The sequence below is a fragment of the Pseudonaja textilis genome, chromosome 8 (assembly GCF_049901715.1).
Source record: "Pseudonaja textilis isolate UNSWEBS1 chromosome 8, rPseTex1.2, whole genome shotgun sequence".
Classification (NCBI taxonomy): Eukaryota; Metazoa; Chordata; class Lepidosauria; order Squamata; family Elapidae; genus Pseudonaja; species Pseudonaja textilis.
In genome coordinates this window covers 19,721,464-19,739,643 of record NC_141997.1, presented here as the reverse complement: position 1 = coordinate 19,739,643, position 18,180 = coordinate 19,721,464, and the positions used below count along the sequence as shown (strand labels likewise).

Here is an 18,180-nt window from a genome sequence, read left to right as displayed (position 1 = left end):
TGTGAAATATTTCTGGATTTTCTCAACTGTGTTAATATCAGATACGTAATGTGGGTGCCAGACTGATGAGCTGTATTCGAGTATTGGTCTAGCAAATGTTTTGTATGCTCTAATTATTAGTGTAATATTACCAGAGAAAAAGCTATGTAAGATTAGGTTATGTAAGATTAGGTTACGTTGCAAGTTTCTTTTTGTTTCTAAATACTACGGAGAGATACTTTATTTTTATTTATTTATTTTATTTTGTCAAGTGATTATAAGATAACAGGTACAAGTATAAACATAGTTATGAATACATGAAATGGATATGAATAAGAAAAAAAAAGAAACAATAGAACAGGGGCAGTAGGCACGTTGGTGCTCTTATGCGGCTATTTGTCTTATGCTGATTCTCCAATGTTAAACTGACTCACCATTGCATTTTTATTTAAAACATGCATTTTGTTCATCTCACTATTCCCTTTTGAAGTAAACAATAGCGGGCAATGGGCAGAAATAATTATTTGTGCATTTTTATCATTAAAGCATCTAACGTAGCAGTATGTACTATTCTGCTGTGGGAAAGAATTCCGAATTGCAAAAATCGACAGACATAAGATTGCGGAGGCAAAGAGTTACGCAACTCCCTGTCGCTTTGCTGGTCATCTATTTATGTTTCTCTTTTTTGCCGTACAAAGTTAGTTGTTATTCAGGGTTAGTTTACCATTTTGCACACAGCCTTAGGGGCGATACTAGATTTTCAATTACAGAGCTATTTTTCATACCAAAAGGGGAAAGGCATAGCTGTGCAACACTTAGCCATAGTCAATCATAGATTACACAGTAGACCACAATTGACTGCATTCACTTTCATTAAGAAACGATTTCGGATTTACCATGGCAAACACCCTATCATTTCAGCTTAAGAGTTTCGCATGAATGCGTTGATGATGCGTATCAAACAACAATTGAACAACCTTACAAATAAGATCCCCTCCAAAGCTATAAATCAAGGGTCCTCAAACCTGGCAACTTTAAGACTTGTGGACTTCAACTCCCAGAATTCCTCAGCCAGCATAGCTGGCTGAGGAATTCTGGGAGTTGAAGTCCACAAGTCTTAAAGTTGCCAGGTTTGGAGACCTCTTGCTATAAATAAACTCCTGCCTCTAAATACTGACTTCTTCTTCCACTGAAGTCTTACGGAGCGTTTTCTCGCCCGCGGGAGCGTGAGAGGCACGTAAAGCAGCACAGCATCCAATTGAAAACGAAGCTTCCCCCACGCGCAAGCGAGGCGCCTTTTCTATCCTTTTCGTAACTCCAGGAGCATAGGTGAAAGGTGAGCGAAGCTGTGGTAGCTCTCGGGAAGGGTAGTTCTTTGCGGCTGAGGAAGTTGCGGAGCCGCCAGTGACGGACGCCGCAAAGCCAGAAACGCGTCGCCGCGATGCCGAAATACTACGAAGGGAAAGAGGAGGACAGGCGGGCGTGCTCCGGGGTACGCGAGGATCTGAAGTCCTGCCTGCTGGAGTGCCCCTGCGTCATCAAGGTAGCTGGGAGGCTGCGGGAAGATGGAGTTGCTGAGGGCTTGGGCCCTTCGGCGGCAAGGCGGCTGAGGAGATGGGGCGGCGGGGTAGAGAAAGGCCCCCCCAGAGCATTTCCGTTGTCCCAAAGGTGCTTCTTTCAAACGGCAACTGGACGTTCTTTCTTTGCTTTGAAGACGTTTCGCTCCACATCTAAGCAGCTTCTTCCGTTCTGACCGACTAATAGATAGGATAGAATTCAATTCAATTCTTTATTGGCTAAGTGTGATTGGACACACAGGGAATTTTGTCTTTAGTGTATATGCTCTCAGTGTACTTTAAAGAGAATATACATTCTTCAAGAGTCAAGAATCATCAGGTACACTTAATGGTAGTCATAGGGTACAATAAGCAGTCAAATCACACTAGGAAACAGTCAATATAAATTGTAAAGATACAAGCGACAAAGTAACAGTCATACAGTCACAAGTGGGAGGGGATGGGTGATAAGGAATGATGAGAAGTTTAATAGCAATATTAGTGCAGACTTTGTAAATAGTTGAACAGTATTGAGGGAATGATTTGTTTAGCACAGTTATGACTTTCTGGGGGGAAACTGTCCTTGTGTCTAGTTGTTCTGGTGTGCAGTGCTCTGTAGCGTTGTTGTGAGGGAAGGAGTGGAAACAGTTTATGTCCAAACTATTGGACATGGTGCAAAATGGACAGATTTATATTCCTTGGGCGTCACCCAGTCAATTAGGTCTGTCTCCTGAGAGTCTGGTTGCCTTTTGAAAAAGCACCTTTGGGACAACCACCACCTGGATGACCGAGAATCTCCCATAGGCCTTTGGTGCCATCCTTTTCCAAAAGAAGAATAGACAGCCTGGACAGGGGGACTTGGCTGTGAAAGGCTGCCGGCTTCCTTAGAGAGCCGTCCCGCCAAATAAAAGTATTGGATTCAGCATTAAAAAAAAAGTAGCCTTTTTGATCAAGAGAGTGAGTGCTTTCATGGCAGAGATGAAGGAGTTTCTTTGGGTCCTGGTAATCCGGATCATTGTTATACATTATGCACGAGAAATTTGGATTTGGATTTGAATCAACCCCTTTTCAGGACAACATCTATATCCTAGTGCAGTGCATGTATATAATTCTGAGCAAAACCTTGAACTTTGCAGAAATTACATTTGAGTATAACTAGGAGTAGTTTTCAAGTATTGATTCTTAATAACCTATTGTGGTTCATTTTAATTTTTTCATGTGTTTAGTTTTATAGTTTCAATATCATTTTATATGTTTTAACTTTTGATTGGGGACCGTCCAGAGTTGGTTAGAAGATAGATGGCTATATAAATGTTTTAAATAAATATTTTAAGTTATTCATGTGACATTTAGCAGAAGAGAAACATTTTGTGTGAAAGGGTTTTAACATTAATAGAAACAGCTGTCTTCTTGTGTGTTAGACATGCATACATTGCTTTTCCTTTCCATCTCACAGCTGATGTACTTATTTCCTTACACTGCTCTTCCTGAAGGTGTCTCCTTCCTCCTTTGTTTTTAATTGATTTCATGTGTAATCCCTTTCTGAGAAGGCTATCAGGCTGCATATATGAAGAAAAGAAATATTAAACTCAGTAAATTTTGAACAGCATTTCTGATATGAGTGTAACAATAAGTTATTTCAGCTACAGAGCTGTCATTTTTAAAAGGTGCATACATTTTATGAGGGTTTACAGTAAAAAAAAGTGTGCAGTGGTCTTGTTTGGTATCTTATAAAATCATAAGAGAATATGAAAAGAAGACTAGCTACTAAAATGATGTCTTTTCTGTCCTTTCAATTTAAAAAAAATGAGATAAACATAGGTAAACAGTCTTCCTGGACCAGGGTCACTTTTAGAATGGTACAATATGTTATGAATACAAATAGCTGCTTCAGTAATTGGCCAATCATAAAATATTTACTAGAGAACAACCCCCTGCCCCAAGTATCTCTATGTTCTCAGTGGGTCTTTTGTGAAGGTCAGTGGTATTGCTGGAAATAAATATGATACTAAAAGTGGGACTTTACTTTGCATCATGCCAATGTTTATATAAGTATTCTTGTTTAAAACAGATAAATAGATCTGGTGTGTAGTAAAATAAGTGTTTGACAGCATATTATGACAAGTTGTGTATTGATTGCCTATTGCTGAATGGGATCAAAGAATTTTAATATTTTATCATACAACATACCGTTAGATTCAGTAAGAATCCAATGCAGAATGCCCATATGAAAAAGCTCAGCTTTGAGAATGGTTCTTGAAATATAAGTCCAGCCAGCCTTTGTTAATGTCAAACCTAGAAACTATTGAGATAGTCCTTCACAAATTTAGTTCCATTCTTGTGAAATTTTTTCTCTGGGCCTTCTACAGTCATCTTGAGGAAGGGTATATGAAGACAGTTTTGTTTTTCATGCAATGTTTTTTTTAAATTTACATTTTTAACAAGTTTTACTTTTTGGTCATTCTTTGCTTTTGCTTATATTGGAAACAATGTTGTGAAAGATTATGTATAATGTATAAGATAAATTTTTGCTACCACCTAAATGAATATATTGAATCTTTCATCTGGGTATCTTTTGTATCAGGAAGGGAAGAGCGCCAAACAATGCTTGAAGGAAGGACATTGCAGAGGTTTGCTAATTTCCATGTTTGAATGCAGGAGATCGTTGGTAAGTTTGTAGGAGGAACCAAGTTGAGAAAATTGCAGAAATGTAAGAGGCTGCTGCTGAGCTTGCTTTTTTGTCCTACATAAATCACTACCTTCTCTCTGCAAACTGCAAAATGGAATCTACTTGTAGAGAGTAGACAAAATATGTATATTTCATTAGATTAAGGTGATTATTTGTTCAAGACCTTTTCCTGTATTCTAAATTGCAACTTGCTGATTTTATTCTTTGTAACTCAGTGTAAGCCATTAGAAGCTCAGCCCATCCCTGGCTATGTGAGTGGAGTCACACACTACCGTTAGAGGGAAAAAATGAGAAACCTCTATTGCTTGTTAATAAACTTATTTGCTTCTTGGTTCAATTCAAGGTATTGGTCATCACCTTTAAAGGTATTGGTCATCACCTTTATACATAGAGCCAGGATATCTGAGGAATCATATCACCCCAATAAGACTAGCCCACCTCACTGGTTCCAGCAGAAAGGACCTACTTCAGATCCCATCTGGCAACAAATTTCAGTTGGTGGGGTCCAGGAGAAGAGCCTTTGGAATATTCTGTTGGAAATGAGGTCCCCCTCCCACGCATCTGACCTTCCAGAAGATCCTGAAAACTTGGCTCTGCTGCTTAGCCTGGGGCCTATTACATTGGAGGTGGCTGAGTGGGTATAGAAGATCTCCACCTCCAGACTTTTTCTATGGAATATACAACCATCAGTAGAGGCAACGTTTCTTAGTTTTTCAGCCTAAGTTTTTATTTATTTAATAAGTTTATATTGTTATCAATCTCATATACATGATTTTGAACGATTATCAATTAAAACAAAATAAATACAAGATGAAACAGCCAAAATTTAAAAACAATATAACATCAAAAATAGCTGCAGAGAACGTAACTATTACATTTGCTTATTAATCATGTAATATACAGACTATAACATTCTTAATCAACAGTAGTTTTAGAAATCCCAGATAAAGCAAAGGCGAATATATCAAGTGGGTTCTTTAAAAAGTGCATTTGTTTATTTTTGAGCTTACAAGACTGATTCAAGATAGTAATATTTATTTTTTACATCCTGCCAATCTGGACAACATAGATTTAATATTGTTTCTCCCTATGAATCCCAACACTCATTAAGAACGTGAAGTCAAACTGTGTTCTAATTTTATAAAATAAAATTCTGAAAAAAAATACCATAGAAGTTCAAGTTAATTATGCATGGATGTGAAGATAATTACAAGCATGACTTTCCAAAGAAGCTATTCAAATTTGAATAGCTTTAACTGCTTATTGTATAACTGCTGAACATATTGCTTTTGTAGGCATTTTTTTAAAATGTTGAATGTACTTTTAATCTAAACTGTTTTAAACTTGGTAAAAAAAAATTAAATAGTTACCTATTTAGAATTCTTTCCAAGAAATTTCTTTCCAGGAAATACAATCTGTACTATATGCTAAATATTGCCATATTTTCTTATAAGCTTCCTAAAATAAAGCTAGTTATAGGAAGTTTTAAATAATAAAAAGTTAGTATTTATTTATATTTATTTTTTTCTCCCTTAAAGTTGGATAACAGAACAAGATTCAGAGGAATAAAAGGATACTGAAGCTGCCTTTTAAGATGCAATATTGGGGATATTTTTGGCAGATTGAAGAACCACAGTTTTCTGGGTTTCCTTCAAAGCTATTCCTGGATGTGATATCATGAAATGATTGGCACTGTGCATACCAGAGGTACTGAATTGAAAATCAAGCCTGGCAGTTTTGTGGCTATCATATTGTAAATAAAATCTTTAATTTCAAACAATCTGTTTAACCTTTGGCATTATTTTTCTAGGAACTGAAATAATGCATAGGTTGATTCATTCTATAATAATGTTTCAATATGTAATATTATTGTATTTACATTTTATAGCTTTTTAGCAAGTGTTCTGCAAAAATGCCAAATTAAGTAGACACCTTATTCTTATACGAAAGTATTGCTGTAGTTCTGGAAAAGATATATAAGCGTGGAGTCATGTAATATAATGTAAGCTGGTATCCACTGAAGTAGATAAATGTGTTTACTGCAAACATTCATGAATATCCAGATCCAACAATTGAGGTAGAACTCATTTTCTGCAAACACTGCAATTTCAGAAAACTAGGATATGCTCTCGCACAACTTTGGACCCTCTGGAAGTCATGTGAGAGAGCCATGCTCTTATGTGGCCTCCAGACTCTCAAAAATGAGTTTGTTTTATTTGTATTTCATTTTTATAATCATTTGATGTTTCTTTATATAATACATAGCATCACACATGATTAGACTATATAAAAAATAAATGAATATGTAAATAATGGTTTCTCCTTTCTTTTTGGGGGGAGAGGGGAGGAACATACCAGATGAATCAATTAGGCGTTCTCTGAATGTTTGACATACCGAGATCAAAATAATGTTCAATTCAGTTCAAACCTTTATTGTCAGAGTACACCATGTGTACAATGAGATTGGCTGAGCCTCCCTTTGGGTGCTCCCCCACAACACAATACAACTCATAGTGAAAACAAAAAACAAAATCCCTAACCCAGCGAATCCTACTGACAAACAATCCTATTGCTCCACGTGAACTTATTGCAGTGAAGTGTTAATGTGTAATGTGAAGTGTTAGTAGCACTTTATAATGCCTTAGGAAGACCACACTTGAAATATTGCATCCAGTTTTGGTCACCACGATGTAAAAAAGATGTTGAGACTCGAGAAAGAGTCCAGAGAAGAGCAACAAAGATGATTATGGGGCTGGAGACTAAAACAAAGGAAGAACAGTTGCAGGAATAGATTATGTTTAGTTTAATGAAAAAAGGACTAGGGGTGATACAATAGCAGTGTTCCAATATCTAAGGGGTTGCCATTAAGACGAGGAAGTCAACCTAGTCTCCAAAGCATCTGAAGGCAGGACAAGAAGCAATGGATGAAAACTAATCAAGGAAAGAACTAACCTAGAACTAAGGAAAAACATCCTGACAATGAGACCAATTAATCTACGGAAGGATTTGTCTCCAGAAGTTGTGAGTGCTCCAACACTGGAGATTTTTAAGAAGACTTGGACAACAATGTATAGGATTTCTTGAGCAAGGGGTTGGTCTAAAAGACCTCCAAGGTCCCTTCCAATTCTGTTATTCTGTTACCTAGAAGGCAATGATGCTATAACTCCAGCTACTACATGACAATAAATAACTAAATACCGTATTGGAACTAGATTCCCCATGTTTGCCTTTTGTTAAAAGACTTTGCGGTAAAAATGCAGCATTCCCCACACAGGTACGATCATAATGGAGCCTCAAATTTCCATTGCTAAGTAAGACAGTTAAGTTAGTTGTGCCCCATTTTATGACCTTTTTGATGCAGTTGTTAAGCAAATCGTTGCAGTTGTTAAGTTAATCTGGCTTCTCCCATTGACTTTGCTTGCCGGAAGCTGGCTGGGAAGGTTACAAATGGTGATTCCATGTCCATGGGAAAGTGCAACTGTCATAAATACATTCCAGTTGTCAAGCACCTAAGTTTTGATCACATGACTATAGGGATGCTGTTTCATAAGTATGAAAACTGGTCTTAGTCTCCACAATTGGGACCAGCATCTCCAGTGCTAAGCAACACAGTTATACAATGAAACACCACATCACCATAACAGACTTATACCATCTGTTCTGCTGTTGTTGCTAAGTGAATCAGTCAGTCTTCAATCGTGACATCACATGACCGTGACTTGTGACTTCCTAATGCATACCGATAGCATGGATATTATTTTCAATTTAATGCATAATTTTGATTGCTCTTAATATGAATTAAAATGATTTTTTTCCTGTTTCAAAATATCCCATAGAGAACCAAACTGATGTTAAAGACTTTTTTCAATTTTGTGCAAGGCATTTGAAAGAGGCTATTCAGAAAATAAATAATTTTGAAGTGACTGTTAGATGCAAAGATGATCGGGAACAGCTTTGAAAGTAGTTGAATGGATCTCATTGAAAGTTGAGCATAGTATAAGTTAAATAAATAATCTGAAAAAAGATGCAGATGGGATGCTTACTTTGTGCTTGTACATGTCAAGTATCTTTTGCAAATGTTTTTATCTAAAGTAATTTATGAAATATATTTTTCCATAATTTTGCTATTTTTGCAAATAACTGATAATTCAACTTGCACAATTTCCTGGTCAGATCGTATATTATGTATTTGTATACTCCCAATTTCTGGAAAGCACTGTGTACTCTATATGTGTGGGTGTGTGGGTGAAATGTCTGAGATGACGATTATAAACTATCCTGTTTGTTAGACTGGATTTAGCTACTTCCAAAATAAATTGTTCAAAAGTAGCAACACATGTCTTTTAACTTTATTTTTTTCTTTCATGTTTATTTTCATTGTATACTAATTTTTAGTCTTCTAAGGAAACAGGAAACACTAGAATGACTCAAAATTTGAAATGCAGTTTGTTTATTTGTAAAACCATTTTGAAACTTTTTCAGTGAAAGGAGCCTAAACTGATCACAGCAGAACTATAATTATTGGTTATTCTTAGGTGTGTTAAGAGAGAAAGTTTTACAGTGCTTTTTCCCTTTGTTTTATGTATGATGAGTTGTTTATTTTTTATTTTTATTTTTTGAAAATTGATTAGTTCAAAGAAGAAGAGGAGGAAGAGAACCATGGAGATTAGTAACCAAAATAATTAATTGCAAAATCAAAATATTCTGTTGGGTCACCGTGTCTACTAACTGAGGAATTCTGGGACTTTGTTTGGGAATTCTGAATTGAACACCACATGTCTTAATTTTTAGGAAATACTGCTTTCGCCTATTCTGAATAGAATCAAATTGAATCAAATGACAGAGTTGGAAGGGACCTTGATCGCCCTAATCTAACCCCCGTACTCAGGCAGGAAACCCTATACCATTTCAGACCAATAGTTATCCAATCTCTTCTTCAAATCTTCCAGTGTTGGAGCATTAATCTGGTGGTGATGCCATCTAACCCACATTTTTTAATCTTATCAAGTAGTAGGTTGTGGTCTACTTTATCAAATGCCTTACTGGAGTCCAAGTAAATATTATATCCAACAGCTCTTCTCTGATCCATTTTGTCACTTTGTCAAAGAATGTAATAAGATTTGTCTGGCTGGCATCATCAAACTAGGGCAGTTTGATTTTAAGAGCGCAGTATATGCAGCTAAAATGAGACCTGGATAACGGTGCTCAGATTCATAGGAGCAGGCATTTCCTGTGCTAACACACTATTCATTCAAAATGTGCCTCAAAGGGGGAAAATCGGTCTTAATATTATTACATGTGGAGAGATGCCTAGGCCAGGGGTCTCCAACCTTGGCAACTTTAAGACTTGTGGACTTCAACTCCCAGAATTTCCCAGCCTGGCTGAGGAATTCTGGGAGTTGAAGTCCACAAGTCTTAAAGTTGCCAAGGTTGGAGACCCCTGGCCTAGGCGACTGTTACCGCAGCTGCGCTGTAAAAAGATCAAGCCACCACTAGATGGCGCTCTCCAGGAGTTACGAAATCTCTCTCTCTCTCTCTCTCTCTCTCTCTCTCGGCTGCCGCCTCGCGCTCATCCGGATCCCCGCAGCTGAGGCGCGCGAGCCCAGACACCCCCCCCCCCCCAATTGCAGGGAGAGCGATGGGGCGGGCCGAAGTACGGTTCCCGAGGGCAAGAGAACCGGGGGGGAGGGCGGCGCAAAGCGCTGAAGAACGGGAGGCGGAGGAGGAGCCTGGGTGCATTATGGCGTCATAGCTGCCCTCGGGTGTATGCGCGTTAGGGAGCCCGGGTTGCTGCAGTCGCTGAAGAAGCCGCTCGTCAAGGGTGCGCGAAGCAGAGCTACATCCGACGGGAAGGTGAGGTTTTGCAGCCGCAGCTCCTCGGACCTCAAAGGGGGTGGTGGCACGAGCCAGTCCAGCAATGTTGCGCAAGGCTTGCTGAGGAAGCTGCGGCTCCCCATTAGTCCGAGCGGGCGCCCTTGCAAAACGGGTCCTCCTTCCTCTGCTGCTTGGTTGCCTCCCGCACTCTACGGTTGCAAAAGGTCTGCTTCCTTGAGGGGAAGGAGGGAAGGGGAGGGAGGCGGGGGAGAAGTGGAAGCTCTGCAGCAAGAGTCCCAGCCGAGGAGGGTGGGGAGGGGGCGGCAGGGAGGGGAAGGAGAAGTAACGACGGCGCCTCAGCCCCGCGTCCTCTCCCCTCGCCTGCTTTTTTGCAAAGGGCTGTCAAATAAACACGGAGGAGGGCGGTTGTGGTGGTGGGGAGATGCCGCGCTGCCCCGTTTCTGCTCAGAAGGGGCTGCTTTTTTATTCCATTGTTCGGTTTTGTTGGGACAACTTGAGGGGTGTGGGGGGGGGGGGGAGACCGGCGCGTGACGGGTTCTGTTTTGCCTCCGGCCCGCCGATGTCGTGGGGAGGAGGACATATTTCACAGCCGTAGTAGGAAAAGGATGCTGATGGTCTTTCTCCGGCGCTGGGTGTGTGTGATCCGAGCGCTGCATTGGTCTGATGCAAACTGGAGGGCGTGCGTCGGCCAGAAATAATAAAGAGGAGGAAGAGAAGACGGTTGTATATTGGCAGCTTCAGGATTTTGGTTTGTTTTTTTTTCCCCCTTTTTTTCTTTTCTAGGACATCCAGGGTTATGTTTTGCGGAATGGCTTCCCGGGAGTTCTTGCCCTGGAGCCAGGCTTTTTTTTTTTTCATTAATCTGGTTTCTTGGCATGTAACGGTAGACGATTACATTATAGGTGCCTGATTCATCTGTGAATTGATGAGATTTTTAAAGGGATCAACTTGATACCTTCCCAGGGTAGCCTTAAATCTTATGATAAAAGATATTTGTTAAAACTATTCCACACAGATCACGCGTTTCTGGTAGAGTGCTAGTCACCCAGGAGCTATTATAAAGACTAGCATAATTTTAGGCTTGGGTTACTAATTTTAAACGATTGCCCACACAGTCTACTTTTTATCCTGCCTCAGCAACAAGATCCATAGTGTTTGCTCACCTCTGGCCAATCTCAAATGAGAAGGTGCTGCTGCTAGAACAGTTCCCTTCTCTTACTGGGGTTTGCTGGGGGTTGGGGTTATCTAAAATCTTTCTTGAATTGTTGGTTTATTTTTGAACCCTGATCTGACCCTTTTTAAATGACACCAAAGCTCCAGCTGATTTATAATATCTCAGGCTATCTTGCTTGGCCTGGTGCTTGATGTTAATTTCATTTGTCACTTTCTGCTTTTTAGGATTACAGTAGGATTTTTAGGATTACAGTAGGATTTTTAGGATTACAGTATTTCTATTTGTCAATGGGAATATCAATCTCTCAGTAGATCTGCATTTGGTCTTGCATTATATTGATATTGCTGTTTGAACTTAAGGGGGAAAAAGAAAGTAGCTGTGCAAGGGAAGTGTCTGGTCTCTTTGGTAGCCAAGCACAAATGGAGCTGCAGGCATAGAGCCCAGTTAGTTTGATGGGAGAGGATGGGCTCACTGCAATATCGGCTGGTCTACCTGGAACCCAGACATTCGCTGACCTCTGGAGGCCCATCCTCCAAGTACCATGGATTGTCCTTATGAAAAGTCTTTGCAGTTGCTAGGAAGATGCTTCCATTCTTCAAAAGCACCTTGAATCAGCTTCATCCTGCCTTAGCAATGGATTGGCCACAAGATGGAGGTTATAGTAATGGGGGCAGGTTCAGAGTACGGCAAACAGAACAGGCAGCTGAACTTTTGTCATACATGGAGATGATCTACAGATATCAATGGGGGATAAACAGCTCAATTTCAGTTGATCTGGTGGATCTGAGTATGCCTTAATTGGGCTTCAACCCATGATTATTAAAAAGAATATTTTTTTGCTGGAAAATAGAATACAAATGCTATTGATGCTCACTGAAACAACTGAGCTTTAAAAACAATGTTAGCCAAACTTTTAATGAAACCATCCTGCAATAGTTTTGAATAGATTTACTGAGGTGTTTGGAATTTATCTTTTTAAATTTTATTTTGTTAAAGACATAGCTATGCAAACACATACATACAAAAACAGTAATTGTGTTAAATAACACAACTATTGATGATGTAACTATACAAGAAGTTATTCTTTGCTACAACATGCCACTTGTTCATGATTATCCAAAAAACTAAGGGTTGGATATTTTCAGCTTCTTGCTTAATATGTACTAGAAACCTAGAGCATATTGAAGAAAAATATTTCTGTAATTAATATTTCTGCTTAGCCTCTCCTGCTTGATTACATTTTCAGCTAAGGATATATTTCATAGTCTCTGGCTGTTTAAATGTCCTGCTTCATTCTTCATAAATAAGCTACAATCTAGCTTGACAGGAGACAAATAGTTTTTTATTTGATCTTCTATATGCAAAGTATTGTATGGTGATAATAATTGAGTCAACTAAAAGCACAACTATAATGACATGGGAAAATACCCGAACAAAGCTGAATACCATATATATAGTATTCACCTGGTATACATCTGGGCACAGACAGATCCCCCCTGATACCTCCAGCTCAAACACACCCCAACCAGGCACCCAGATGAAACCTAGCTTCCTAACTAATGATAGCCGTCCATTTACCTGGAGCCAAGCTGCACTAAAGGCCTACAATAAAGTAACACAATGTTGCCAGCCAATCAAGATCCAAAAGAGCCAAAAAAAACAGACAGAAGATATTAGAAACACCAATCAAGCAGAACACAGCAAACTCCAAGACCAGTAAACACAGACCAAGACTCCCAACCAATCAGGGTGAAGAAAAAACCATTCTGGCACAGCAATAGGCTGCCCCAAATTTAAATCTGAAACCACTATAAAAGCCTGACTCACAGATGAACACTATACAGTAGCCTGATGATGGCAGATGAGATTCTGCTGAAACGTTGCTACAACTTTAAAAGCACAACTACAATGACGTGGGAAAATACCCGAACAAAGCTGAATGCCATACATGTAAGTACCCACGAAAACTTAAGAAAATACATACATATATACATATACGTATACGTATACGTATACATATACATATACATATACATATACATATACATATATATATATATATATATATATATATATATATATATATATGAAAACAAATGTATATGTTTTCTTAAGTTTTTGCGGGTACTTACATGATATTCATTATTCATTTCAGGAATTGTGGGTGGCATTAGCCAGGGCTCTGGATTCGAATTCTTCCATGAACAGGTTTGCAATGATGGGTGACAGTGGTGATCCCATAGGGGCTGCTTCAATTTGCTTGTATCTTTGTTCTTTGTATATGAAATATGTGTTGGTTAAGCAGTGTTCTGTTAGTTCCATGAGGTGTTTAGCTGGTTGGTATTTATTTTTGATGATTTCAAGAGTTTCTTTTATGGGGACTTGAGTGAATAGTGAAACCACGTCAAAACTTAGAAGCAGATCTTTTTGTTCCACGTGTAGATCTTTGATCATTTCCAAGAAGTATGAGTTTTGTACATGTGAAGCTGCTGTTTCAGCATGGGGCTGTAGTTGTTTTGCTAAGTGTTTAGCTAGGTTTTGTAGTGGTGCTCCTCTGGAGCTGACTATGGGTCTGAGAGGTATGCCTTCTTTGTGTATTCTTGGGAGGCTGTATAGTTTGGGGCATCTGGAAGATTTATCTCTTGGGATGATCGTCTGTTGGATCTCTTTGCTCATGTGGCTGGTTATAATTTTCTTCTTGGGTAATTTTTGCAGATATGTAGTTGGGTCCGTGTTTCTGGGTTTGTATGTGGAGTCTTGGAGTAGGTCTGTCAATTTTGTTTCATAGTCTTTTCTATCCATTACTATTGTGGCATTCCCTTTGTCTGCTGGAAGTATGATTATGCTGCTATCCTTTTTTAGGGCTTGCAGCGCTTTTAGTTCCTCTTTGTGCAAGTTGCTTTTGGGTGGTTTGCTTGTGCATAGGATGTTAGTAACGGTGTCTTATTCTATCAGCTTCATCTGTATTTAATTTAGTTAGGCTGGATTCTACTGCACATATGATGGATTCTGTGGGGATTTTTTTGGGTGCTATAGCATAATTGAATCCTTTGGTTAGGACATCTGTTTCTGTTTTGTGAGTTCTCTGTTGGAAACGTTATATACTAATTGTTTCAGGTGTTGTGAGTTGTTGGGGGCTTTCTTGTCATGTTCTAATTTCTTTAGTTTCTTCAAGAGTTTGTCATTTTTGTAAGTGGTTTCAGTTTCAGCTCTCCAAGTTGTAAGTTGTTTTATCTTGTCCCAAAGTAGAGGGTGGATTTTGCTGCTCAATTCCAGGTGTAGTGCTAGCAAATCTTTGTTTAACTGATCCAATTGGAATCTCTTTCTGTGGAGCTGGTTCCTGAGTAGAGCCATTTCAGTTCTTTTCAGGATATGTTTAGTAGCTGCTGTGCTGTGATGAAATGTTAATTTGAAGCAGGTTGGTGTTGCATTGTCTCTGCAGCTGCGTAGGAATTTGAGGTCACATAATATTCCTGCTCTTTTAACTTCTAGCTTCTCATAGGTTTTGGTCTGGCTGTTCATTTTCTCCCCTTAGAGGTCTGATATTTGTTTTCTTAAGTTTTCACGGGTACTTATATGTATGGTATTCAACTTTGTTCGGGTATTTTCCCATGTCATTATAGTTGTGCTTTTAAGTAGCTTCAAATGTACAAAACTCATACCACTTCTTGGAAATGATCAAAGATCTACACGTGGAACAAAAAGATCTGCTTCTAAGTTTCGACGTGGTTTCACTATTCACTCAAGTCCCCATAAAAGAAACTCTTGAAATCATCAAAAATAAATACCAACTAGCTAAACACAGACCAAGACTCCCAACCAATCAGAGTGAAGAAAAAACCATTCTGGCACAACAATAGGCTGCCCCATATTTAAATCTGAAACCACTATAAAAGCCTGACTCACAGATGAACACTATACAGTAGCCTGATGATGGCAGATGAGATTCTGCCGAAACGTTGCTACAACTTTAAAAGCACAACTACAATGACGTGGGAAAATACCCGAACAAAGCTGAATGCCATACATGTAAGTACCCACGAAAACTTAAGAAAATACATACATATATACATATACATATACATATACATATACATACATACATACATACATATATATATATATATATATATATATGAAAACAAATGTATATATGTTTTCTTAAGTTTTTGTGGGTACTTACATGTTATTCATTATTCATTTCAGAAATTGTAAGATTTTATATATATATATATATATATATATATATATATATATATATACACACACACACACACACACACACACATACACACACACGTCATTATCGCCAAACTATCGCCAAAACCGAACACTTCAACAGCAGAATAATCAGAGAAGCCATAGAGATAGAAAAATGCCCACACAGCATGAATAAACGAGATGACACCTCCCGCCTACCAGCCATTTGGAAACACGCCCTCATGAACAGACGAGTACCTAACATGAAGAGTGACACCAGACCCACACCCATGAGGCCCACACAAGATGCCACCACCACACTTCCATGCAGAAAGCAGACTCACACCCACACAGAAGATGAGACACGACCATGGACCAGAAGCCGCACTGCAGCTGCATCACTACCCACTTCAAACCCCTCCGAGCCATACATGAAGCAAACTTACACCCACCATAAAGATGCAGCACGACCACGAACTCGAAGCCAAACAGCAGGATCACAGCTCACCAGCTCAAATCCCCCAGCAACTAAGACGAACCTGAGCACAACCAAGCCCCCACCTGAACAGAACACGCCTCCAGCCAATCAGAACACGGCCAACCCCCCAACCAATCACAACACAGCCAAACCCCCTACCAGTGAGAACACACACACACACCCAATCAGAACACAGCCAAGCCCCCACCCAATCAAGTCACACTCCCACTAGCAGTTAAAAGGAAGAAGCAGCTGCAAGCTCACATCACTCTGAGAAGCACAGAGCCGAAGTCAGAAGCCTGAAGATGATGAATGAGACTTCATCGAAACGTTGCCTAGATACTTCAAATCTTACACAGGAGAAAACCCGAACAACCAAAGATCCACATACAAATACCCGCAAAACCTCAGAAAACAAATATATATATATATATATATATATATATATATATATATATATATATATATATATATATATATATATATATGGATCGATCGATCTTTGGTTGTTCGGGTTTTCTCCCGCGTAAGATTCAAGTATCTAGGCAACGCTTCGATGAAGTCTCATTCATCATCTTCAGGCTTCTGACTTCGGCTTTTCAGAGTGATGTGAGCTTGCAGCTGCTTCTTCCTTTTAACTGCTAGTGGGGGTGTGACTTGATTGGGTGGGGGCTTGGCTGTGTTCTGATTGGGGGTGTGTGAAAACCCGAACAACCAAAGATCCACATACAAATACCCGCGAGAACCTCAGAAAACATATATATATATATCTTACAATTTTTGAAATGAATAACCTTTGCCACCATATATAAATGTAAGCACAAACCTATCAGTTTCTCCTCTGACATAAATTATACTTTTTTTATAGATGCATTACAATCTTGAGAGGAAGGGCAGGAAGGAACACTAACTATGAATTATTTTGAGATATATTCTGTTTTTGGCAGATATCGTTTGGGGATGTGTGTTGATGAAATATACAATCAACTATTCCAAATAGTTCCATCAATAGTTTCCAATATTATTCTCCCAAATATTTTTAATGCTAGGAATTTATATACTTATAGATCTTTGAGACCAAAACTTTTGCATTTTTATCATATTGTAAAATTAATTTCTGTGTGATCATTGTCTTTTTTTACCTCTGATTTAATCCTAGATTTAGAAATAAAATTTATTCTTGTTATTATGTAAAGCCATTAAAATTAGTTTGTTTTAGATCTTTAATTAACTGCTTCCCTGTTTGGGGTTGTCCTTTACTATACAGACCCCCTGGGATGTCATTTGATGGAAATGACTCCTGGAATTGCTATCTCAATCTAAGGAGGATATTCATTTTAATTGCAGATCTTTTCCCAACCAGAAGTATTGTAATCTAGGTTACTTATTTCTCTTCCTGATAGAAATAAATCCTGATGAAATTAATTGTGTTTATTCTAGAAGCCTTTTTTCCAGCTCTAAGGCTGCCACCCACATTCTTTAATCCTGGTTTGCTAAAGGGTTTATTTATGCATCATGTGTTTTCTCTTATTTATGTTGAACTTTATATAGTTGGATTCTTTGCAAAATGCAAACATGGTACTACATGTTTGCTTGTACAAGTGTTAATCTTATAGTCCCTGTAGCTGATTCAGGAGATGTTTCATACAGTAGAAACACTAATCTGTGAAATGTTAAATAAAGCTATTCCTGCCTGCTGCTTTCTTATCTTAAATGCTAAATTCTCTGCCATTGTTTTTTTCTGTTTATTTATCTGTTGAAAATATTAAGATAATACTTCTAGGAAATATTTTGAATTAATTTAGAACTACCATACCTTAAACAGATGAGAAATTTAACTTTTGTTTACTACCAACAGCCCTGGAATATGTAATCTGTGGTTTCCTTGAAATAAAACGTTTCTAGAAAAAATGGAATTAGGTCTATATTTTTTATGGATTATGAAATAATTATAGTGGTCCTGAAAAATCCCTCGACACCCAAAGCGATAAAAGAGGAAATAAAGAAGAAGAAAATCCTGAAAGAAATACATCAGGAAAAATGAATAGCATCTAATTGCAAATATACATTCAGAATAAAATAAATAAACATTTATTTAGTATCTTATTCATATGTGTTTTTGCAAGGTCTGAATAGACTTAGCAATAATGGACTCCTATAACTGAAAATGAAATGAAAATAAGTATAGTATATATGTGCTTTAGCTGCCTGTCAGAAATATCGGTGAAAGGCATTTAAGGATGCCAGTGACCATGATACAAGTTAGCCT

The 18,180-nt window shown here is 38.4% G+C and overlaps 2 protein-coding genes across 5 annotated transcripts in view; both read left to right on the top strand.

The window, feature by feature from the left end:
• Positions 1-1,308: 1,308 nt before the first annotated feature.
• COA5 (cytochrome c oxidase assembly factor 5) lies at positions 1,309-6,004 on the top strand. The gene is made up of 3 exons (XM_026707435.2): positions 1,309-1,522; positions 4,120-4,203; positions 5,763-6,004. The coding sequence occupies exons 1-3, from the start codon at positions 1,421-1,423 to the stop codon at positions 5,802-5,804; spliced, it is 228 nt and encodes a 75-aa protein (XP_026563220.1). The 5' UTR covers positions 1,309-1,420; the 3' UTR covers positions 5,805-6,004.
• Positions 6,005-9,938: 3,934 nt separating this feature from the next.
• Positions 9,939-18,180, top strand: part of INPP4A (inositol polyphosphate-4-phosphatase type I A) — a 96,782-nt gene continuing 88,540 nt past the window's right edge. For all 4 annotated transcript variants that reach the window (XM_026707573.2, XM_026707570.2, XM_026707571.2 and 1 more), the window contains exon 1: positions 9,939-10,077. The gene's annotated coding sequence lies outside the window, so the exon portion shown is untranslated. The remainder of the gene's footprint in view (positions 10,078-18,180) is intronic.

Coding starts and splice junctions, on each gene's coding strand:
- COA5 (XM_026707435.2), top strand. CDS start 1,421: ATGCCGAAATACTACGAAGGGAAAGAGGAGGACAGGCGGGCGTGCTCC. Junction 1,523..4,119: donor AGTGCCCCTGCGTCATCAAG/GTAGCTGGGAGG, acceptor CTTTTGTATCAG/GAAGGGAAGAGCGCCAAACA. Junction 4,204..5,762: donor TTGAATGCAGGAGATCGTTG/GTAAGTTTGTAG, acceptor TCTCCCTTAAAG/TTGGATAACAGAACAAGATT.